The sequence below is a fragment of the Rosa chinensis genome, chromosome 2 (assembly GCF_002994745.2).
Source record: "Rosa chinensis cultivar Old Blush chromosome 2, RchiOBHm-V2, whole genome shotgun sequence".
NCBI classification, from domain to species: Eukaryota; Viridiplantae; Streptophyta; class Magnoliopsida; order Rosales; family Rosaceae; genus Rosa; species Rosa chinensis.
Window position 1 is genome coordinate 5,281,337 of NC_037089.1, and position 25,023 is coordinate 5,306,359.

Genomic DNA, 25,023 nt, shown 5'->3' on the forward strand with positions numbered 1-25,023 from the left:
AAGATCTCAGCTCTTCCTGCATCTGAATCCAAAGAGAGTTTCAGTACTGCATAATGTATAGGCTGCAGTTTACTGATGAATTGAAGATTTTAACTCATAAACATGTACAGGCTCATAGAGGAGTTGCTAGCTCATAACGACTTAATCCTCTAGAATTGTAGGTTTTCATTGAGGTCAGTCAATTCTACAAAGTAGTTTTGACTTAATTACAAAATTGTGATTTATTTCAGGTTGATATGGAGTATGGTGATTCATAAAAACTCAACCTTCTTGGAATTGTAATTTCTTCAGTCAAATCTAAAAATTAGTTTTGTTTTCTCTAAGTAGTACCCAACCATCCCGAGTGTACTTTCACATCTTCACTAGCTAAACAAAAATAATCTAATGTACGTTGAACAAAAAGAAAACACATGCAACAAAATAAATTAGTAAATGTTTACTTAATTACCTAGCAAGATGAACGCATCAGTACTACGCCTACTAATATGTAATCTAGGCATGGAACGCTATCTTATCAATATTATACTCAATGCATTAAGAATGAATGAAAGTTTGATCAATTTTAGAAAAGCAAATAAGTGTAAGTGCAACGCCTACCTTACATGCAATCTTAATTGTTGATTTACCTTTTGTCCAAAAGCCTTACTACTTATGAATTAAGAACATATATAGAACACTGTTTTCTTAAATCTAGAAACAATTACATGCTTATATCCTAAGTTGGCCATCAAGGAACACAAACACATACGAGATATCTGGCCATATGCACGAAATCAATAATAATTCATGAACAAAAAGTGAAATAAAAAACTAGGAATTAAAAACCAAAACATCATAACATGATTAGGGTTCAAAAATCATCCTTCAACTACAAAACTGTAATCTCACAAAATTACAAATCCAAAATAACAAAACAAAAATAAAGCTAACGTACGTTGAACAAAAAAGTATTTTAATATCTTCCAATATCTCATCATCCAATTAAGCTAACGTACGTTGAACAAAAATAAAAACACAAACAACAAACAAAATTAGTGAACGCTACTTTAATAGTGTCCTAATGCCGTCACTATTAACAGGACACGTTTTCCATTTTTATAAATAGATTGTCTCCTTCTTCGTCAAGTCTCCGTCTACTACTATGAGAATTTCTTTCATTCTTGCTCTGAAAATTTATGTCTCGCTCCTCAAGGTTTCTTTGACCTCTATTTCCTCTTTCCATGGGAAAAAGGTTTCACTCTCCAAATAAGAAGAAGCTAGAAGGTGTTAGGGTATTTCTCTACTTGTTCTGCATCATCTGACCAGTCAAAATATTCCATGAGAAGTATGTAGAGAACAATCTTGAATCTTCTCAAAACATCTTTGCCGAAATCTTGTATATATCTTCCCTTGATTTGGTCTTCATTCAACTCGTATGTAATCAGGAAACCCAAATTAATAATTATTCTCTTTTATTTTCTTTTCCAAATTGCACACTAAGTTGATTTTCCTTGGAACTCTCCCTTTTATACTCAATGCCGAAATCTTCTAGTATTCTCTTGTATTTGCACGATATAAAGGAATAATTATGAGAATAAAACTCCTTTGAGACGATAAGTGTCTTCTAGAAGGTCACATGGATGTAACATGCTTCAATCTTCGGGCTATGCTTCTCCACTTGGACGTTTCAAATTAAGCCCAATATTCTTCATGTATGACGCCAATTTGTGTCTTCTAGAATATTCTTATACATTCTTGAAGCATCTCTTGGCCTTCTCAGTATCCTAGTATCATCAGGACTTCTAATGCCAACAGGTTTCCTAGTCAAATTAGGACTCTTCATTTCTTAGATGTTCTGGAACCTTCCGAACTCTCCTTGTGTGACAGGGATTCCTAGGCATGTTAGGTTTCCTCTTCCTAGCAAGAATAGGTTTCCTTGTCCAACTGGGATTCTATCATTTGTCATTTCTTGTCATTTCCACGAGCTTGACTCCTAGTTGACTCAGGATTCCTACTTCAATTGAAACTCATTTTCCTGGTAGTATTGGAAAAACATCTTTTCTCCATTTCTGTATCATTTATGCGCCTTATTTCTTCATTGCCTTCATTTTAGGCTCAAAACTACCTAAAAGCACAAAACTAAGTTAGAAATGATGATGTTAAGAGAATGACCAAGTGAAATATAGAGAGAATAGCATTAAAAACGTCACATAAAATGCTCTGGTCAAGAAGCAACAAAAGTCACTCTTTCCCCTGATAGTAGATCTTTGGCCACATTTGGACAGGGTTCGATAATGCATTAAGAGTTTTAGGAACTCTTAGATACCAGGATTCGATACAGAATGGTTGATGCAGGATTTGGCAGTGAAATAATTAATAATTGATTTGAATATGGATGTCTTGATTGCTACAGGCTTTGTTATGGTCTACAAGGACCCTTACTTCAAGGTACTCACTGAAGCATTCAGCTCAGATAACAGAAGTATGCTACGATCCTGCTTGTAGAGGAATTATTAGGTGGTCCTGGACCACCACGTGTCATGCTGGTCCCAACTAATAGCCAGAAGACATGTGTACAACTACTAAATTCATACGATTCTCAAATACGTTTAACAGCTCTGTTTCCTCTCCGTTTCAATGCCCTTTAGAATTGTTGACATGGTGGTCCCAACCAATAGCCGGAAGACATTTGTACAACTGCTAAATTCCTACGATTCTTAAATACATTTAACGGCTCCGTTTGAATGCCGTTTAGAAATTTTTTTAAACGTGGTGGACCACCATGTCAGCATGACACGTGGTGGCCCAGGACCACCTAATAATTCGTCCTGCTTGTATTGCATCATCTTCTACATATGAAACCGTGAAACTATCGGATGTTAATCGGGTTTGTAGCATGTTCTCTTCTTCTCCTAGTCAACAGTGTATTAGCTTTTGAATCTGTTAAACTCAAACTTCTTTAACCTTGTTATTGTGAAGCCTGCGACTACGTCCCTTATGGCCTTATTAATTACAACCCTAACACACAAAATTGCTGTTCTCTCGTTGGATCTCCACCCAACCAGCCCCAACCTTCTTTGCAGTATAGACAGAGGCTCAAAAATATTCTACTGGAACATCCAGCAACCTGTTAAACCACTCGAGGTATGAGAATGATTTACTAATTAAACAGTGTTTGCTGTAAAGGAAAAGCATGTTGGTTCACATAGTAGTTATCCCTTGGCCTGTTTTGTTTTCCAGATTGTCCATCTGGATTTTAAGGGATAAGAAGAGATTAGTGGAGTTCCACAGATAAGATTCCAACCTGGTTCAGTTAGGCTGCTTGCTGCAGCAGTAGCAAACCATGTCTTCCTACTGATAGCGATACAGGAGTGATTCTTAGACGACTGGAAGGGGACAAGTACCCTGTTCTCTCTCTGTGCTGGGATGAAAATGGCCAAATGTTAGCATCAGTAAGTGAAGACTTGCTCAACGTTTGGGATGGTCTTCCAAATAGCGCTCACGCTCCTTCAGTTTGAGTTCATCAGTGAAAAATGTGTTTCGTGCAGCAGTAAAATCTAAAAAGTAGTTTTGTTTTCTCTAAGTAGTACTTTGCTGTTGAGTATTGACCGTATATAATTTTAATATTTTATACTGAATAACCTGCAAATTGCAATACTTTCTTCGGGTTGTCATCTATGGTTTTGTTTGGGTTTATACAGAATAGCGCACACAGCCACATACCAAGACTTCCAACCAATTTTAGTCTCTCAATGATTAGGCCAACTTTGTTCCAATGAAAATTTTCAGATACAAGAACTTGAGTAAATTTGTTCGCAGGTGCTTGAGTGGAAATACAAAGCGAGGGGAGCTGATCACAGTGCATAAGGAAATTAAGCAGAATTCTCAGCATAGCGACTAAACAATAATATAAGCAGAATTCAACACATGGAAACACTTGTAACCAGTTAGATCACGTGTCCACCAAGCTTCCGCATTTCTTCACCATCCACCACAAAACCTCCACAATTCCAGACATCGAAACACCACAGGCTGTGGTGCACAGCTTCTTGCAACCTCAAGGGTACGTGATGATCTTCCCGGTTAGGGTTATCACAAAGATCTGGAACTCCTCAACCTACAAGAAAATTCTATTTTCGTGAGAATATATAATATAATTTCAGAGCCCCAGTTTTTCAATCAACTGGAGGGTATTTGAGTCATTTTACCTTACAAATATATTTGTTAAATGTAGGTCAAAAGTCATCTTGAAGGCTAAAAATTGGTCACTTATCAAAATGACCAATTTTGGTGGAACATCTTCGTTCCATTCTTATCTGGAAGTTTCACTTTGCTTTTTGAGTAATGGCGAAGGTTTGGGTGGAGAAAAGCAGTGAAGTTGTGAACGCTCAAAGGTTGAAGATGAAGAGTGCGAGTATTTTTAAGAAAGTGACGACCATAGCATGCATTTCTCACTGAGCACTACCGATTTATGGGGGAGGGTCTAAAGAATTTTTTAACACTTTTAGTCAAAGAATAAAGCAAATAATGATTTTAGAACTATTTCAAAGTAAAAGATACAAGCAGTTTCTCATTAACGTCATGATACAACTAGCCGTAAGCATATGGGAGCTATAACTACTGCTGTCACATCATATCCTTTCGGTATGTGAATCACCTACAAAACTGAGGTCACTTTTTACAATCTACAGACTGGAAGTTGTGCCTGGTCTGACAGGGAAACAGCGGGGGCTTGAGCTTCATGATCCAAGTCATTCGTAAGCAATCGAAAGCACAAGCAGACCACCTCTCACGGCCACTTTTTTTAAGCCGGATAATTTACACCATGTTATCTTTTACTGCAAATCCAGAATAAGTAGATCTACAGGTTGTCTTCTATTTCATCCGGTACAAGTAACCTCTCAATGGCAGCCTGTTCAGAATCAAGAGATGAGAAAGGATGAGCAGAGAAGCAAAATTCTGAGTGTGTGAAATTCTGAATGTTGCAGGTAATGTGGTACTAACTATAACTGAAAATGCAGTAAGGCAGACAAATAATGCAATCACCTTAATGGCAGTGACATCAGTTGTAGATGGTTTCAAATCCAATGCAATGCCAAAATGAAGCATTGCTTTGTCATGCATGTTTCGCCGCTTATAAATCCTACCCATCAAAGCATGCACACTACTTTCACGAGGAGAATATTCATTAAGCTGCTCCAAGACTGCTAAAGCTTCATCAAACTTTTCTAAGCTCATTAATATATTAGCCTTTTGATACATGGGAACAGGATTCTTCTCATCTGCTCTAATAGCCTTCTCCATTATCGCCAAAGCTTCATCACTTCTCTGCCATATACAAACACAATAATAGCAATAAAATTAATTAGTCGGTAGATAAAAGTTAAACTTTCAGAAGATGTAATTTTAACATTGATATGGCCAATGGAACCTGTAAAGCATGCAATGCTGTGCCAAGATTAGACGCAATAACAGAAGAACATGGATTTATTTGGTTAGCTGTCCGGAAGTGATGCTCTGCAAACTCAAACTTCTCTTGCCGAAAATAAATCATTCCAAGCCCAAACCAGGAGTTATAATGCCTTGCATCAAGCCGAAGTGCACTCTGATAGCTCTTTATTCCATTCTCAAAATCATCCAGGGCTACATATCTAGTACAAGGTCATACCATCAGATCACAAAATAAGACTCTAGGAGAATTTCATTTTCATATGTTAGATATTGAAAGGAAGAAAAGGCTGCGTCTCATACTCATGACCACAAAGGGTATGCGCATATGTGAATTTGAATTAAGTTGAACAGCTCGCTGGAAATTCTTCAGAGCAGTTTCATGATCTTTCTGCAAGCTATAGCAATTTCCCATTGCACACCTAAAACCCAGTCAACAAGAAGATGTGAGGAACAAATCATAACTTTGCACATAAGTTCAGGGAAGGGAAAAAAAAAAAACTTGAATATTTATGGACTATGATCCTCAATTGGAGAAAATGCATCCTTTCCAATGTTCAAAGACAATTGAATACAACAAATTGAGTTGGTAAAAAACAACATTTAGTCAAAAGCGTAATCATGTGCTCTGGAGAACAACCAAATAACTCGCAACTCAAATGAGAAACAGTGCTATGGGCCTTCCTCAATCCATCCATCCAACAAGCAGGCAGGTACATAATATACATTACTCCAAACAGAAGTATCCTATGTGAAGATTTAGATGTAGATTAACAAAAAGAAGTATTTTATTAACGCACAAAGTGAACATTAAGACCATGCATGAGATTTCAACCAAATTAATTTTTTATTTGGATATGTTAATGCCCAGATTAGCGAAGTCAAGGAAATATTGAAGGTATAAAATCCCCCAGTGAAAAATTGTAGACAGAGAGGAAAAAAATGTCAGTCTTCAAAAGCTAAAGCATAAGTCATTATTTGCAAAAGTTACCCGCAGAAGCTACCATGAATAAATAGGTCAAATACAAAATTTGGTCTCAAAAGCTAAATGATCGATAAGTTTAAAACAGAATTGAGATTTGAATGTTGTGTGAGAGCTAGATATATCTACCAAGACTGAGGAGCTAAGCGATCAGTTGATATGAGCTCTTGTGCCAGGTAACTTAACTTCATATCTTCGTTCAAAAGCTGCAAAAATTTCGAATATATTCAGTAAAACAACTAAACATTAATCACCTGGTTGTACAGATACAAGCCGTAACTAACAAACTCATGAGTAAAGATTGAGAAAGCTATTTGAGAGGGGGGGAAACAGGGTGTGTGGACTAAAAGCAAACATCTGTAAACATTAAAGAATAGACAAAAATCTAAACAGCATAAGGATAAGCTAAGCAACAAGCTTCATTCAGAACGACTGTGTGGGAAACTGCAGGAAACAGCATTTAAAGAGCTTCATGTACATCAGTGGGAACTCACATAAAGAACTGTAGAATATACATCCATTCCTTCTAAACTGTAAGGTGATGCCTGTCGAGCCAGACTGAAGGCCCTATCAGCTTCAAAATAATCTAGCAATTCAAAATAAGCTTTTCCAACCTGCAATTGAAGAATGCCAAAATATATGCAGGTATTAAAATGTATTGTGAAATAAGTATATTAAATAACTATAAGGAAGAATAGATAAGAGAGAATACATCAACTCCAAATTTATTCAGCATCATTTATAATTTTTATGATGATATTAAAATTAGCCAAATTGTCGAAAAGAGGAAATATACATCTGACAAGGGGAATAAGGAGGTTCTGCGGACAAGTAGATATCATACAAACAACAGAAAATGTGGTTGATGGAATCCTATGCTTGACATAAGTACATTCAATGATATCACTAAAACATGGACGACTAACAGCAGAAAATGGGGTAGATGGAATCCTATGCTTGATATAAGTACATTCAATGCATCTGTACAAGGTTGTCACAGTAGGAGATGATATAGAAATCCATCCCAGAACTTTGAACGGCAGGAACTACCTGGCAGAGTACCCAGCCTGTATTGTAATGCTTGTATGGAAGTTTCAGATAGACATCCAGTGCATCCTGTGCAAGAGAGACTATATTAAACAATCGAACCTAAACCTAGGAAATGAGAATATTATACTCAGTTTATTTTGTGATAGCCAAATAGTACCTGGCACCTGTACATGCATGAAAGCCTATAACCTTCCCCAAGAGTTCTCAAAAGGCTCAATATTTCTGAAGCACCACTAATAACTTTTGAAGCATGCATAATACCCCCACCAATTGACAATGTTGCTCCATCTTGTTCAAGATATCTGGTATCACTAGTGGGAGTAAAACCAGAGATAGCTGCTGTATTTGAACGGGAATCATCGAATGTCTCATTCCGTATGCCTATATAAGACCCAAGTTAGATTTCACCACTATTAGCAGAAAAGCTATTAGATAGAACAAGAGACCAGAAGTTGAATTAGCCTGGAAACTTACTTGAACTTATCTCGTTCTAAGAACTTATCTAATGAAGAAAAAACAATACTAACATGGCCAGTTTCCAAAGTCCCAACTCAGACTCATAATTAGGTTAAAAAGCATTTTATTGGAGGCAAATCTTTCTAGAATACAATTACTTTAAGTATACAGAACTTCAGTTGTTTCTCTAAAAATAGAAAGAAGGAATAAGTACAATGGTTAAGAAAGGGCTTTTGTCCCTGCTCATATCCATATGCTAATATAGTTCACTTTCACCAATTAAGTGAGAAATGAGACATTGCGATACCTTCATCAAGGTTTTCATTGGCCCATGGCTGACCCTTCCGACTTGTCAAGGAGCGTGCTACAGAGCCCAACTTAGAACTTCCAATTTTAGATGTATTGGTAGTTCCATTTCCAGCTGCCATGGACGCACTTGCATTGGTGTTAGCCCCTGCTTCAGCAGCAAGTCTATTGCTCCTTCGGTTGCCAGAATCAAAAGATAATCTACTAGAAATCTGAAAAGAAGACAAGTAGTCATTGATCTCAAAATGTTAAGGAATCAACGTGACAATGTGAACAAATAATTGCAATGAAGCTTAGCAGAAAGCAACATCACCAACAAGAAAAATGATCTCTGTTTAAGCCCGCATGAAGCAAGAAAACAAGAAAAGCATAAAGTGTAGAAAATGACTTGGTGCAAAAAAGCAAAGAAAAATTGACATAATGTTTTCATAGGTCAAACTCCAAAACCAGCCCCACTTAAACCAAAAGAGCCAGTAGAGAACTTTAATGACAGGATATCATGATAACAGGCGTCACAAATTTCCTTTTATAGAAAAAACCAACAGCTAAATCATCAGCAGTGACTCACAATAAATTTTCCATGTTTGGTTCATAAATACAAATTAGTCCACAGAGAAAAGTTCAGGAAATAGAAACATGATTATAGAGATGCAATTTAAACTATATTGCTACCTTACATACACTTGAATAGTTGACTTATTTAGCAAAAAAAAAAAAAAGTATGGAAGCAAAGAATATGATTCTTCATACCAATCGAATAGCTGACTCATTGTTAGCTACCTTTCGAAGTTTTCCTTCATCAACAAACTTTCTTCTCCCACCTTGAATGGTAGAGCTCATAGTTGACCTAGGAGAGCTATCAGTACCAGAGCTGAGGTTTAGGCCATTTGGCAGGACATTTCTACAAACCGGCGGTGGAGCGATACCTGACAACTGCAAACAGGGAAACTAAGAGCAATGAGGATGCAACATTGAAACGACTTAGTTCAGTATTTTTCACTTTTGGTACACACAGAAACATCGGATGGCATTTAAGTCTCTTCTATAATCCTTTATGATGTTCTACCAGGATTGGTAAGCCAATGCAAAAGGATGCCGCCAAAAAGAATGGAATGCTGAGTTTACTGCATTTTCATTTATAAATATAGTCTTATACTCGATGGTCAATTGTTGAGGATGGAGTCCTCAGTTTTAGAGATAAAGCATTATATGTACGGCAGAAGCCCTCAGAATGAAACTTCGAAAGTCCTGTGTAATTTTACATTTTTGATGGTGTCTTTGCTTTTAGGCTTTGTACGAGTTTTTAAAAAATTTGAATCCTATAAGACAAGATTCATTCCTTCATAAATTTTAACATGGGCAATGCACATTGATAATGGAATTTGATGGGAACTGCACTCTCCTACCCTTCCTTCCAATCCTTTCTAAACCCTGAGTATTGGCTGATGACCTACATCCCCCAAATAACCCTTGAAGCTAACCTCAAACTGGCCTTCAGAATTTCAGCAACTAAGTTTCCTCCATTTTATGCCTAAAAACCACTTGCCAAACCTAAAGTCTATTGCATATCCATTTGCAGGAGTATTCCCAACCCATCCTTCATCAAATTGTCTATGTACATTGAAGAGACAAAACTTATGAGTAATAACTAAATATTCAGTTTCAAAACAAAATTTATTTTAAGTGGTTGCCTGCCTATAACAAGCCAGAATAAAAACAATATATCTGAAACTTTTACTCGAGAGTAATATTGAGTGAAGTGTCAAAGAAAATAGATGCAGCAATATGTGAGAAGACTGCGGAAAATAAATGAAGAAAAAACTTTATATATACCTGCATAGGCATTGGTGAAGGAGTGTTATAGAAAGATATGTTAGAACTGCCGTTTGTAGGCTGACCAGAAACTCCTCCTAAAATAACATGAGAATTTCCAGAACTATCTCTCGTATTACTGCCTTGCATTAGTTTCAATTGTCTTGGACTAACATCTTCAAAGCTAAAGTTCCTTCCAGAAACTAAATTGCAATCATCATTGACGGTGAGTAAACTTTGAGAAGCTAATCCATGATGTAGGTACTGTTTTTGTATGGAGAGAGCAGCAGCTTCCCCAAAAACCACAGCTGCTTCTTCAGCAGAACCTAGAATTTAGATATGTCAGGTCTAAAACATAAGGCCTTCCCAATGATATAGGAAAGTATGTGCACTAATAAGAAAAATTACTTGTGAAAATTTTTACAAACCTAGCACGCACAGCTCCTCATATGCAGCCCACATTGAAGGGTCTATAGTCAAAGCCTGTTTAAAGTGATGGATGGCACTTTTCCTTCTATCAGTATACCTAGAATAAAACCATCAATAAGCGATAATATCAGGGGCATGCATATACATCACACTTCAAAGAACAGCAAATGGACATTATCAACAGTGTAAGCACAGAATAACTATGAAATATAGAAAATATAATATATGTCATGAAACTTGAGGAACAGTAGGACACCAAGCTGTTTGGCATGCATTCAAGCACTAAGTCAATACGAGGCTTTGGATAAGCTAAAGGGGACATATTTGGTACCAGATGCAGATTGGTCCAACACAGAAAAACCAACTATCCCAAGAGAGCATCCTAGTAAAGGATACTTTTGACAATCTGAAGAATTTCCAGACACACAGATTGTTGGCCAACAATAATAGAAGAAACAAAATACAAGCCTGAACACCAATTGATATCTCTGGGAGGATCAACAACACTACAAGTATTGTTTACTTCTCACATGTATGTGTGTGTGTATAATAGAAAGGAGGCCTCCTATATCAATAACATGATGTCAATACATCCTTTATAGGAATACCCTTTTGCCTGACATCTCATTCAGATGAAAACTAATAAACAGGTCTTTTGCAAAGTAGTTCTAAGCCAGTATCGTAATAACTCCTTTCGAAAAAGATTATAAAGTAAGTGTCTTTGGCAAAGGTAATATCCCCTAAAAGTTTGATTCATAAGAAGACAGACCTATAAATAAGCCCAAGAAGGTAATGACCTGCTGCGCCATTTGGAACCTGCATTAAGAAATAACGAGAACATATGAACAAGGAAACAACTGAAGATCCTAACGAAAATTGCAATACCAAAACCTAAATACATAATGCCTGAAGGGGTATTTCTTTCGGTCAATATCTCAAAAGGGTTATGTGTCACTCATTTCAATCACTCGTCAATACAGCTTGCCAAGATATACAGCTTCAAGTACCTCTGCACTAGGCTCATTAGGGGGGCATAATGCTGCTTCTGCCTCATTCAGAAGATTCATCTGATAGCATGACATAGCAAACAAGTAGCGTGATTGAGCCACTTGTGTTCCTTCACAAAAATCAACAGAAAGAAGATGAGAAATAGTATGATGATAACAAAGAAATTTGGACCTACAAAACCTCAATATTAAAAGAAGAAAAATAGAAAGGAACTTAGAATGTAATAAGTATACTCGTAGAGTATGTAGCATGATATTGCTTACCCTTTAAAATATGGTATGCGGCATAAGCTTGATTACTATGCAAGTAACATCCAGCTAACAATTGCAAATTTGTCTGCAAAAACAACACGTCGTCAGTGTCTCCATAAACAATCAGCAAGCAAAATACCCATACAGAGAACATTTGACAAGCACAATTTCGTCAAATAACAAAGACCCTTTCTCCTAATAAACATTTCAAAATTATAGAACAAGCATGTATCCACTCAAATACATATAAAAGCACATCACCCTAGTAATGAATGCCAGCAAAAATAGTCCACTCCGAAAAATCACACTAAAAAACCTCATTATGCAAGCCACCCACAACTTGACGATTCATTTCAAATTAGCAATAAGAGTCCAAAATTGAAAGCTAACAACAAAACTATAAGTAACTATTCTTCAATTGAACATTTTCGAAAAGGAAACAAAGAACTTGAGCGCTGTGAAAACAAAGTCCAAAATTGTAAAGCGATCAAACCCTAGGTCTCAATTAGAAACACTAAATTCCTCAGTAACCCAACCAGAGCCACCAAGCATCGAGGAAAACAAAGAGCGCGAGTGCCTCCGGTCCGGTCAACACTGAAAAACTAGACCGAATCAATTTCGAATATTTCCATCTTGCTGCGTTTTTGCTAGGGTTTTCTGTGTGATTTAAACAAAGGGGGGAAGTGGAATAGAGGAGGCGGAGAAGGAGAAGGAGAAGGAGGAGAAGGGAGGAACCTCGGAGGGGAACTCGGCGCAGAGACGCTCGCAGAGGAAAATGGCGTTGCGGTGGAGGAAATCGCGAAGGCTGTGGTGAACGGAGTCTCGGAGTATGGCTTCCATGCCTCTCTGGGTTTGGTGAATCTCTCTCTCTCTCTCTCTCAGAGACACAGAGAAGAGGGGTTTTTGGTTTTTTGGGTTTCAAATCAGAGCGGCACGTGTGTGATCTCTCTCCATTTCAAATCACGCCCGAAGTCGCACACTCTCAACGATCCTCCTTTTTTTTTTCTTTTCTTTTTCGTTTTTTTGTCTTTTGGAAAATACGAAATCAAATTTTGAGATAAATACCTCAACGGTAATAAAATTTAAAATTATTTTTTTTGAAAAAAAAAGAAGGAACTAAAAAAAGTTAAGCAATTTCTTTTATAAATTAGTTGTCGGACTTAGTGAAGTAAAATGTTACATTTTAGACATGGTTCAATCTAGACTGCCTAAACGAATTATTACTGTTATAATAACTTACTTTATGAGCTTTGAATTCCGGTCCACAAATAAGTTGAATCCTCTATAGTTTTCTACCATGTTATTGGGGTGTCCTTTGATATGCAAATCGACACAGAAATAGAGTGCATCATTCATTACTTTTACGCCTATCATATATTCATACATTATATTGTTCAACAATTTATTAAAACACAACGTAAATAAAACATACGTCAAAATAAGTTATTACCAAAGTAAACACACAATGAAAAGAGCCCAATTTAGAATTTCAGACCAACTAAGTCCCCTACAGAAACAGAGCTCAAACTTTATACTGACCAAGGCTAGCTTCCATTTTTCTCGCCATAAGTTGCAAACCAGGGCCGATAAGCATGTCAAGATTCATCAGTGTCCACCCCTCAATTGGCTCAACCTCATACTTCCACTCAATGCTGCACCCATCTTCCTTGGGCAACACTCGTATGGTTGCAATGTACGAGTTGAACCCAATATTCCCATCTATAATGGAATAGCTATAGGTCAGCTGGCTTGGGTCTATGGACAGTAGCTGCTGCTTAGACCAGTTCACATGCTCTAGCCCGTCGCTTTCGCGATCAACCGGAGTCTTAATTCCGGCGCAGTAGCGCACGCAGCCTGGCTGCCCGGATACGCCTTGCACAGGAAGGCAAGTGGGGAGGGTTGGGAACCACTTGTGTAGGCCGAAGAAGTCCTCCAGCAAAGGCCACACTTGTTCTGCTTTTGGACCTCGTAGCTCTGCAGTAGCCTTGCCTTCCCATTTCGGTTGTCGCTGGTCATGAAACAATATTTGGGTAGTATGTTCCATATTAGAAAGCTAACAATTGAAGTTTTGGTTCAAGGATATAACTCTTCTATGAGTGCGCACATATATAGAAGAGGCTAGCCCCTTGCGTACGTATGTATGTATTATAACTATATACACTTATGTACGTCTGAGATTGTAAAGGAATCTAAAGAATGAACTGTTAAGATCATTGAATTACACGTACTGCTACATATTCTACTATAGGAAGTTACATGGACGTAGATCGAAGCTAGACTGATAAAGAATGTGATGGTAGAGATACACAGCAAAATTAGGGCAGAAAATCTTGTGAGATGGAGATATGCTTCACACGTAATTTAAAGTACGTGCTATATGTATGTCTTCATCGTGAGATATTGAGCTAGCAGATTAATTGCCTCCAAAGTTCATGCATGTAAAATATTTTAACATCTCGATGCTCTTGTCTGATGAAGAACATATAAAGTTTAAAACAACATTAATTATCATCTCAATTATTGAAATATTATAATTAGGCAAAAAAATCCTGATGTCGGAAATACATGTCTTACAAATAGAAACTTAATTTATTAGTTTCTTGTCGTATATGGCTAATCAATTAAATTCAATCTGATAGTACAGAAAAAGCAGGTATCTTACTTCTTTCGGATGTGTGATATGAGAAGAACGCGCGTTGTCTTCCTAAATAAGAAACAATCCCTCATTCCCTCGTGACATGATTAGCCCCAAACAGAGAGTCGAAGGTGTTGGTGTTTGGTTCAGTTAGGTTTTAATTGGAGAGGATTGTATGTACCAACAGTGCAAGTGCACTGACGGTTATTTTAATCTCTAAAAAAATAACAGTCACTCATCTAATTCATTCCTTTATATATTTTAATATCAAAAAAATTACATCAATTCATATTGTAAGTACCCATGCACTGACAGTGCATGGAATACACTCCCGGTTTTAATTTGGTTCCCTACTCCTCGAATGGCTTAACATCATCCTACTCCAAGTGATTGCAATCACACATATAATGCGACAAAGCCCTCATTTCATGTGGTGTCAGTGCAGAGTAGGCAGCAACGTACTCTTCCGTGCACGTTTCAGATGGGAGTCGAAGAATCGTCCAAAACGTTTCTTTTATGAGGTTCATCAATACTTTGCAAGGAATCGTCCTGTCCGCATGCGTCCTCGATCTAAAATAACCGAGGATTGAGTAGATATTTCTTAATGTTGTCAAACGACCTAGCCACATTCATGCATATGGTACCAGGTGAGATTGGTCCTCAACACACATTAACGCATTAGAGGGTGTAGAAAAGACTTGCTACCTAAATAAACTCACCCTCTACATAACAAAATAGACTTGAATTAGATTCGACTGCTCATACACGACCTCTTCCCTACCCAGCTACGCATAACGAGAGGTTGCACGATCGCTCATCTATATTGAAAAAGCCCGATTCGGAGTTGCAAAAATGTAGTCATTTCTCAGCCCAACAACAAAGAACAGTTCGCAGGCACATATTAATTTTCAAACCCCAAAAGAAAAAGAAAAAAAAATGCACTTGAGTTGCGCGCAACCCAATTTCTTATGTCTTTATCTGCAGGTAAATATCACAGAATGCATACAACTGTGGCCAATGGATTCTCAGTTTCTGGATTTCGGGAATGATTGATGAAACGCTTGTTACGGAGTTGACCTTAAATAATTAATTCAATCCTTTAAGGGAATTGGCAACAGAAATCATGCAGGGGTTTTACATAGTTGATGGATATCGATCAAATACCAGGTATACTAGATCACATTTAATTTTCACTCTCATAAAGAAAACCATTTAACAACATTACTGATCACACCAAACAATTAATTAACACCTTAACAGAAAAAGTCATGCATATACTAAAAGCTCAAACTTGGAGTTTGGAGAGGCTAGCTTCCATTCTGCGAGCCATGACTTGCAAACCAGTGCCTATAAACACGTCCAGATCCTTCAGTGTCCACCCCTCCACTGGCTCAACCTCATACTTCCACTCAATGATGCATCCATCTTCCTTCGGCACCACTCGCACAGTCGAAATGTACGAGTTGAACCCGACATTCCCGTCTACAATGGAATAGCTAAACGTCAGCTGGCTTGGGTCTATGGACAGTAGCTCCTGCTTAGTCCAGTTCAGATGCTCCGGCTGGTTGCTTTCATGATCAACCGGAGTTTTGAATCCGGCGCAATAGCGCACGCACCCTGGTTGACCGGATACGCCTTGTACAGGAAGGCAAGTGGTTAGGGTTGGGAACCACTTGTGTAGGCCGAAGAAGTCCTCCAACAAAGGCCACACTTGTTCTGCTTTAGGGCCTATTAGCTCTGCCCTAGCCTCGCCTTCCCATTTTGGTTGTTGCTGGTCATGAGCCATTTGGGTAGTAGGTTCCATTTGAGAGCTAACAAGTGAAGCTTGGTTCAAGGATATCTCTTCTAAGAGGCCGAGCATGCTTATATCACTACCACAAAAGTGGGCTTACCACACCATTTTGAATGGTGTGAATTGGATCGTACCATTGATTAGTGCGGATGATCAATAGACACGGTTTAAACACTAAAATTGTTGTTGGTCTCTTTTGCTGGAGTGACAAGACCCAACCGTACCAAAACATTAGTGAGTAAATTGTGGGTCCCAGAAATTGATTGTTGACTCCATAAAATTAAATTTAAAAAAAAAATTAAATTTCTTTTTAGGTATCCATCCTGCAGTCACACTAACCGTTACAGCTGGTTAATCAAAATTCAACACTTTAAGCATAAAACACAATCCATGACTTCCATTAAACACAAAAATTATTCACAATCTCTCGATTTAGAATAGATCATGACTACAACAAAATACCTACTTATACAATTGTCTACTGGCCACTGCAAATTATGAATCTAAATATACAGTCTTTCTTTTTTATTTTTCTTTTTTTGAAAAGGGATTTGGAACCCAGCCTAGCTGGGAGGCTCAGCCCCACGCCTGGTTCCGTTTATTATATTAATATTTGAATTTTGCAACGGGGGGGACATAAAACCTGAACCCCTTGCTACAGAGAAACAACTACAATAATCCTCGTAGAGAACATCCTGGATGATAGCAGGCGTCTCATCTAACCAAACCTCATCGATCGCACCCCAACTAGCAAGGTGAGCCAGTCTATCAGCTACACCATTTATTTCACGGTAAATGTGTCGAATTCTAACTGACTGAAAGGCATTTAGATACCCCTTACAGTCATCTACAACCCGACTTACCTCAGAGAAACTTTTCTCCTTACTATTGAGAGCAGTAATCAGAACGGCAGAATCGCTTTCAATATCTATGTCAGACCAACCTTGGTGAATCCCAAGGAGAAGACCAGCTCTACATGCCTCCGCTTCCATATTAAGGACCGAGTGTGCATGTACAAAAGGTCGAGCTAAAGCAGCAATACCCATGCCCATCAGGAATGTGAAACATTGCATTTCCTCACCAAGATTCATGCTCCTGCCAAACCTACGAGTATGTATTTGGTATGAGAATTATTGCCCAAACTTGCTACACTTTTGGTGTGATCTGATAAGACATGAGAATAGATGAGAGTCGATCAGTTAAAATGAATTGGAGTTATAATCTCTTAAATATTAGCAATTACATACATGAAAATTGGAGCACAAATAGATATCACTTACTGAAGCAAAATTATGAAAAAGAAAAATTATCAAGGGGCAAAGAGAGAAGTATAGTATGTAGTTTATAAAAGTATAAATATTATAACAAATTACATATCCTAAATATTATGTATCTTAAAAAGAAAACAGTTTAAACAAAAAATATTTAAAGAAATACACAATCCTCTAAACCTAGTTTAGAATAGTGATGATGATGTCACATGTGCTATATTATATCTTTGACAAGTATATACTATATTTAAGAGAAGTGGGTTTGCTCACCATAACTGAATTCTTTTACTTTTATGCCCCTAAAATATTAAATAACTTTATATATCTTTCTAATTGTCAGGAATAAAAAAATCAAAACTTAAATAAATAATTAATAAGAAAACTTATTATTTTGAAAAACTAACTACCCACTTCTAGACGGGTGACCACCCACTTCTCCACACCCATAGGGTGTGAAAAGTTTATAGTGTAATTTATATTTAATTGTAGGGTTATTATCACAAATGGTACCTGAACTATACCTCAATCTTATCGATGGTACCTGAACTTCAATTTTAATCACAACCAGTACCCGAACTTTTCGATTTCATTTTAAATGGTACCTAGAGCCACCTCCGGTCAATATTCCGACTAAAAACAGCATGTGAGGCGATCATAGTGATGATTTCAAGGGTTGCGATCATATATAGTGATGATTTTTTGGTAATAGACTTGCCTTGAAATTGAAATTTTTTATTTTTTTTAGATTTGGCTTTTTTGGCCGGAATAGTGACCGAAGGTGGCCTCAGGTACCATTTAAAATGAAGTCGAAAAGTTCGGGTACTGGTTGTGATTAAAATTAAAGTTCAGGTACCATCGATAAAATAGATGATAAGTTCATGTACCATTTATGGTAATAACCCTTAATTGTATTCAGATCTAGTTATGACTTTTATCCCTAATAAAGATTTCAAACTACCAGGCGGCATCCTTATTGGTGAGAAGAAACCAAAAGGATGTGCAGGGTATCGTCCCCAAACCTCTTGCCCTCTCCTTCATAAAAGAATTCTGTAGAACCTAGAACCCTAAGACCAAAGAGACTTCCAAAGCGTATCTTAAGTTTCGAGGTTAGGCAGCTGCCTAGACTCTACCCCTTGAATCTGCCCCTGGATGTAATGTAGTTATCTTTTGTGTATATAAACCTTACCTCTTAATGAGAAGCATACACAGATGTTTATCAACTCTCTAATGGTATCAGAGTGGTTATCCCACGTGTGCATGCCTCGCGACTACATGGGCTCCACGAGTCCACGTCGCCCAATATAAATTGTCCACGTATATGGCTTGAAAATTTGCCACACATGCAGGGGCGACTTGAGAATATAGATCCTACATGAAAAAATGAAGAATTTGCCTATTGGTTTATAAGGGTTTGAGTCACTTCATCAACTGCCAATTAGTTTATATGTGAACCTCATATTACTTTATCACAGAGAATAAAATGTTACATTATTAAGTTACATTGCAACTGTGATAAAGAAACTTCTAACGTACATAAATGTATCGATATATCAAATAGACTTAGTTTGATATAAAAGTAAACAATAAACAAGACTACCACTATATGTATGAAGCTATTCTACATTTGAATCAAACTAGTCTTTTAATGTATTAGCATATTGATGTAGTGTAGATTAACTCGTGTCAGTCATGTGACTCATGTGATAAACCATATGAGATGTTACGGTTTTGGATTAGCTTCGCAAGATTAGGAATGTGATGATGAACTAAATACGTTTACAATCTAGCTGTGAAATATTGTAAGATCGATGGTCCTATACGGGGAAGGATGCTTTAAGATTTTTATAAGTTGATAACTTTAACATAGTCTGGGGACCGAGAACACCATTATCAACTCATAAATTAAGTTATAAACCAGATCATCACGCACATAAAGTCAACACTCTAATTGTTGTAATATTATAAAATGGGCATAATATTCTGCTGTCTGATATGCCTTACCAAATTTCAGCGCTTGTATCAGAACATTTCTTAATCTAATCAAATACACTAGTTTCAGAGCTTGCCTTTGTCTTAGGTTTTAAGTCTTCCATCGAGATTTTGCTTCTGGCTTCAAAATTAGCACCATTAATTTTGTTCACTGGACAAGGAAACAGAAGGCAAGAATTTTATGTTCTGGACTTCTGGCCAAATGTATATATTTACCCTAGATATTTCTAATTTTCTATAGTTTGCAGGAGTTTTTATTTTCCGAACACTGAAGTGAAGCCCACAATGGCTTCAAGAGGGTGAAGACTTCTATCTCTTGCAAACAACACAACTCTAAATTAGTCATGCGCAAAATATCTACACCACAGGAATTTGTATGGTTGTATAAGCTAGGTACGTAACAGATATTTGGAAAGTGATGGAACAGTGACACAAACACAGATTTGGGCAGAACATCATGTCATATATATGTTTAACACATTTACAATGCGATATCTTCATCATCATAAGATGTCGAGCTACATTTCCTCAACTTCCATGTGATAGACATTGAAGATGCTTAAGGTGGGGACTAAATGGTTACAAATTATTGAATGAAAATAATCGTACTCCAAGGCATCCAACCCACATGCTACCTAAACTACTTGGTACTAATCTAGTCAGAGTTAAAACTACAGCAACAGTTTTCTGTACTTTATAGGGTAGAAGGATTTCATCTTGACGATGATGCTTTTGTATGATGATGATAGAAGAGACAATACAGTATGAACATCACACTTTGGTGGAAAACAGAGAACAACTTCTGATGTTGACTACTTGGATGAGGAGACCGAAGACGTAAGTTTTCTGGCAAACATGCAGCATTATAACGATGGAACAGATCAAATTAGAGGTGTGGAAACCAATATGCAGGTTTCATCTTTAAAAGAAACAGGAAAGAGGTCAGAGAGTGAGATACAGAAGTGGTTTGAACAAATGATTTAATTGCAGAACTAATGGTAGAATTAATTGAACATGATAACAGATCTGAAGTATTTCCTCTTCCTACTGAAAACCAAACTCTCATTTGTGTATGTAATAGCACTCAGAACTGGTACTATTAGGACTGCCCTTTTTCATTATCTAAGCAAATACAACGTATGTCAACAACCTGCATAACAATATATTTGAAATTTGACTATACAAAATCATTCAAGATAAAGAAAAGTTTACTACTTCAACTCACTTTCCATCTTTGAACTTTTTCATCATCTCGTGGATAACATTATAATGTTGTAATGTATGGGATATTCTCCTGTTTCACTTAGAGATCTGAAACTGAAGTGCCTCCCTGTATAGTTCCAGTCACATTATTGATCCTTGAGGTATCTACCTGAACACTAGCTTCAGAGTTTGTTTCTGCCTTAGAACCTGAATCTTGTACCGAGATTTTGCTTCTGGCTTCAAAATCAGCATTATCTCCTCTAACAACAACTTCTTCACTTTGAGTGCTTTCACTGTTTGAAGTTGAATACATTTCTTCATGTGAACTAATTTCACCATCACCACTTGATTCAGTCGCTCTTGATTCTATGATATCGTTACCGTCCACAGGAACACCATTCTCATCATCAAAGCCACGGACACCATTACCATTGAATTGTGATCCTGAAGAGAATCATTCTTCCTTTCGGTAGGTTGAACTAGAAACTCGTTGTCAGAACTGAGGTCCTTTGTCTCTGACTCTTTCTGTGTGTCCCTTTCATGTCCTGCTCATCACGATTAACATGTGATATTTGCTCCTCATCCTCTCCAACTTCATGGTGACTAGTATTCTTCGCATCTTTCTCACCGTCCTGATCAGACATTGTCACCTGTTTATCTTCATACCCTACTTGGGAGTTTCCTTCTTGCAATGAATTCTCGTCCAGTCCCACTGCCTCACTATTAGCTTTGAGTTCAATATCAGAATTATCGTCAGTATTGTTCAGTTCTTTGTATATCAATTCCACTTTCTTTTCACTTTCTTTCCCTTCAGGTCTCCCAAGATCTCCATCATCATTTACTTTGTGCTTCTCTTCAACATTTCCATCCAATACATCAACTCCACCACCCCGATCTTCATCGTTTAGGCTTTCTCCCACAAGAATTGAACCACCTGCATTCGCTTTACGCCCCAAAATACCAGAACCATGTTTTTCAATAACCTCGTTCTGTACACTTCCACTGTAGTCCTTATCACGAGACTGCTTTGCTTGGTATAACAACCACAAGCAAACAGCCAAAACCGACACAATCTGAATGGCCAGCTTTACCCTCTTCCCTTTGGGTCTCTGGCTGCGGCCATTAGACTGAGAATTCATTTAACTCTGCCCTGTAACTCCTTCAAAATATAATAAACGTTTCTTATCAATTCTCCATGAATTTATCACAAGGATAAAGAAACGGTCTATATTACTCACATAAACCTCAAAATTTGAGACAAAAAAAATACAGAGAATAGTTATCTGCAACCAGAAAAATTCAAAAACCAAATTCTTCTAACTATTTGAGCACTTTCCTATTTCTTCATAACATATTAGAACTAGATCTCATCATCACAAACTACTCATTAATTTCCCCATCATTCCAATTTTACATAAGACTTCACAGAGCAAGAAAATTAGATCACCCTGTACTTAGTTGTCAACCAAGTCCAAATCAAAGTCAAACTCATAAAATTCATAAGATTAACAAAAACCAATTGTACTTACAAATTCAAAGCTCAGAATTTTTGATTGTTTCTTCTTCCTAGCAATAACGATCGAATTAACTTTGAACAATTATTTCCATCATAATTCGAAATTTCAAGAAGAAAAAATAAAGGGAGATCAAAATATGAAACTATGAGTAAAAGACTGTACCTTTTTATGAGTAACGTAAAGCTGAGGATCCCTTTGCCTGCAGTTGGAATTTCTGCGTCGTTTTTCATGGCTGCTTCTTTTGGACTCGGAAAAAAAGGGTGAAGGAAAATATGAGAGAGCGGTTAATTTTGGTGCGTGGTTCCGAAACTGCCCCGCCGACCAGACGCTTTCAGAGTATGGGTTATATGAAAATATGGTGGAGCAGGGAGGGTAAATTGGGAAGATGGAAGATGTGGCGTCGTGAATGACGTGATGCCGATGCCGCCTTTGTTAAACACTTAAAACGATCGCAAACCGCTTTGCTCGGAGTAACAGACGGCCATTTGTCTCCTGTGGCTCATTGCCACGTAGACTTGTACACGTCGCCGAAAACCTCAAAGCCGAGACCGAAGAATTTTGGACGGGCCTTGGATTTCTAATGCTATGAATAGGTTCCACCTGAAACCCAAACAAAAGCCCAAAACTCATTCCAAATTCCAATCCTACATTATTTTCTTTATCTATACTATTATTAAGAGGAGAGGCTTTGTTAGCCAGAGTGGACGTGAAAAAACGACTAAATCCTTAGACCATAGAGTTTCTAAAAATATCTTTTAATAAATAGAGGATACTATTATTAAGAGAAGAGGCTTTGTTAGCCAGAGTGGACGTGAAAAACGACTAAATCCTTAGACCATAGAGTTTCTAAAAATATCTTTTAATAAATAGAGGATATGATCGTAATAAGCAAAATAACAAAATAAAATTTCAATTTATTTTCCCCTAAAATCTCTCTCTATAACTTCCTAATTCCACAACAAAAAAGGAAAAACAAAAAAAAAAAAAATATTCCAAAACTCCCACGTTTCTCTAATGATTATTTATTTATTTTTATTTTTCAAAATAAAACTCACACACAGAGTGTGTGTTTTGGTCTAGTATCTACATTACTTTTTCTTTTTTTGAGAAAATATCTACATTACTTTTAAGTAAGTTCACCCGTTGGGTCACTGGATCACCTACTATTCACTGCTTTTTAGTATATATTTCATTCTCTGGGTCACGAAATACACTGTGCCCGTGACCCAGGGCACGAAATACACTGTGCTCGTGACTCAGAGGGTGAAATTAACACTAAAAAGCAGTGAATAGTGGGTGACCTGGTGACCCAACGGGTGAACTTGCTCTTAGGGATTGTTTTTTTTTTTTTTGTCATAATACTTTCTAACACTCCCTTTCACAAAACCTAAAAGTCAATCTCTACACTCTTTAATTTTGTTTTGATGTGAATTGTTCATAATGCTTGTCGGCTTATGTACAAGACTTCTTTTGATAATGGTGTTAGGTAAATTTTTTTTTTTTAAAATAGTTAGGTCAATTCTTATGAAAATGACTTTTTTTTTTTTTTTTTCCTGAATAAACGGCTGGTGCGGCTGCTCTTAAGCCTTGATTAATGAAATTCTTGAATACAAAAGGAGAAATTGAGTCTACACCCTTAATTACAATAAGCATATGAAAAGAACGTTTTATAAAAAAGCCAGTAACGATCAATATATTCTCCGCAATCAATATATTCTTCTTCTTATGTATATTGACTTTTACAGTGTGCGAATACTTATACCTTTAAATTATTTATTTTAACAATATTTATCAAAAAGCAAACTTTATCATCTCCGCGATTTATATTCTTATATATTCGTTTGATAAAAAGTTTTATTTACTGACGAAAGAGTAGAGGTTTAATTTGCCACAATTTTGTCACATTTGTTTAGCTCGTATGTAGGATAATTAAAACGTAGATATGAAATTGCTCTTCTTAATTATTTCTTGATCTATCTGTTGAATCGTATCAATTATGCTTTATTTATTTTTTATCAAGCCATAGAGATCGAAAATTCAAATTTAAAATCTATACCAATATTTCGTTTGCTAGAGATATCGATCTTTACCGATTACTGGACTAAATGCAGATGGCCATGAGTTATGATTCTTGTAATCGCATATTGAAGAAGGATTCATGAAAATTTGGGTGAGAGTTTTTGTGTGGTTGAACTAGCTACCAATATATTGATAATGAGTAATTCTTTACGCTGTGCTAATGGAGTATATGTAATACTTCTTCCATACAGCTACATATTCAGTGACACCCTATGATGTCTGCAGATATGTGATTTGCAACGCCTTATGAGGCCACGCATGCAAAAACAGATCGAGATCGCGAGCTACTCTACCTTCTAATCATCATGATGTTGAAGATAAGCTTTGGCTCTGCAATTTAATGCCGACGACGACGTATATTCAGGCCGCCAAACACCATCATGAATCCGCCACATGGCAACTGTTTAAGACAGTATTATAGAGAAAGGATCGAATGCACTTAACGACGTCGTCGATGAGAGAGCTGTTCAACGACGATGGTCACCATTATGAGTGAGAGCTAGGGTTTGCCAAGAGAGACACGACTTTGGAAAACAACGACACACAGCTTGAATGAAAATTATAGTCCTAAATGTAATTATGTAAGTCATTTTTCGCCGGACCACCAATAATTCGGGCCAGAGACTCAAATATCTAATATTCTAATATGCACTTTAAGGAAATATAATAATAACAATAATGAGACTAGTTTCTTTGTGTAATTAATGGTGAAGGAAAAATCCTCGAGGTAGGTGCATGTAGTCATGTAGATGCAAAGAAATTGGTGGCTCTTTGTAGGGCTCGTTGTGTATGCCCTAGCTAGCTAGCATGGTCGTT

General features: G+C 37.0%; 4 protein-coding genes across 4 annotated transcripts; all 4 read right to left on the reverse strand.

The window, feature by feature from the left end:
* Window positions 1-4,840: 4,840 nt before the first annotated feature.
* On the reverse strand, window positions 4,841-12,561 carry LOC112187941 (cell division cycle protein 27 homolog B). Its single transcript, XM_024326916.2, is given in 17 exon segments — window positions 4,841-4,891; window positions 5,026-5,307; window positions 5,411-5,630; window positions 5,731-5,767; window positions 5,770-5,849; window positions 6,539-6,615; window positions 6,904-7,023; window positions 7,460-7,525; window positions 7,617-7,840; window positions 8,223-8,433; window positions 9,002-9,154; window positions 10,055-10,359; window positions 10,462-10,559; window positions 11,232-11,278; window positions 11,470-11,579; window positions 11,734-11,806; window positions 12,457-12,561. Coding segments are annotated over 17 exon segments (2,259 nt in total).
* A 682-nt stretch (window positions 12,562-13,243) lies between these two features.
* On the reverse strand, window positions 13,244-13,765 carry LOC112183533 (lachrymatory-factor synthase). The gene has a single exon (XM_024321917.1). The coding sequence runs from the start codon at window positions 13,763-13,765 to the stop codon at window positions 13,244-13,246; it is 522 nt and encodes a 173-aa protein (XP_024177685.1).
* Window positions 13,766-15,464: 1,699 nt separating this feature from the next.
* On the reverse strand, window positions 15,465-16,208 carry LOC112188273 (lachrymatory-factor synthase-like). Its single transcript, XM_024327363.2, has one exon. The coding sequence runs from the start codon at window positions 16,158-16,160 to the stop codon at window positions 15,642-15,644; it is 519 nt and encodes a 172-aa protein (XP_024183131.1). The 5' UTR covers window positions 16,161-16,208; the 3' UTR covers window positions 15,465-15,641.
* Window positions 16,209-20,711: 4,503 nt separating this feature from the next.
* On the reverse strand, window positions 20,712-22,356 carry LOC112183534 (smoothelin-like protein 1). Its single transcript, XM_024321918.2, has 3 exons — window positions 22,291-22,356; window positions 21,132-21,770; window positions 20,712-21,055 (listed from the first exon to the last, which is right to left on the reverse strand). The coding sequence occupies exons 2-3, from the start codon at window positions 21,748-21,750 to the stop codon at window positions 20,712-20,714; spliced, it is 963 nt and encodes a 320-aa protein (XP_024177686.1). The 5' UTR covers window positions 21,751-21,770; window positions 22,291-22,356.
* Window positions 22,357-25,023: the final 2,667 nt, after the last annotated feature.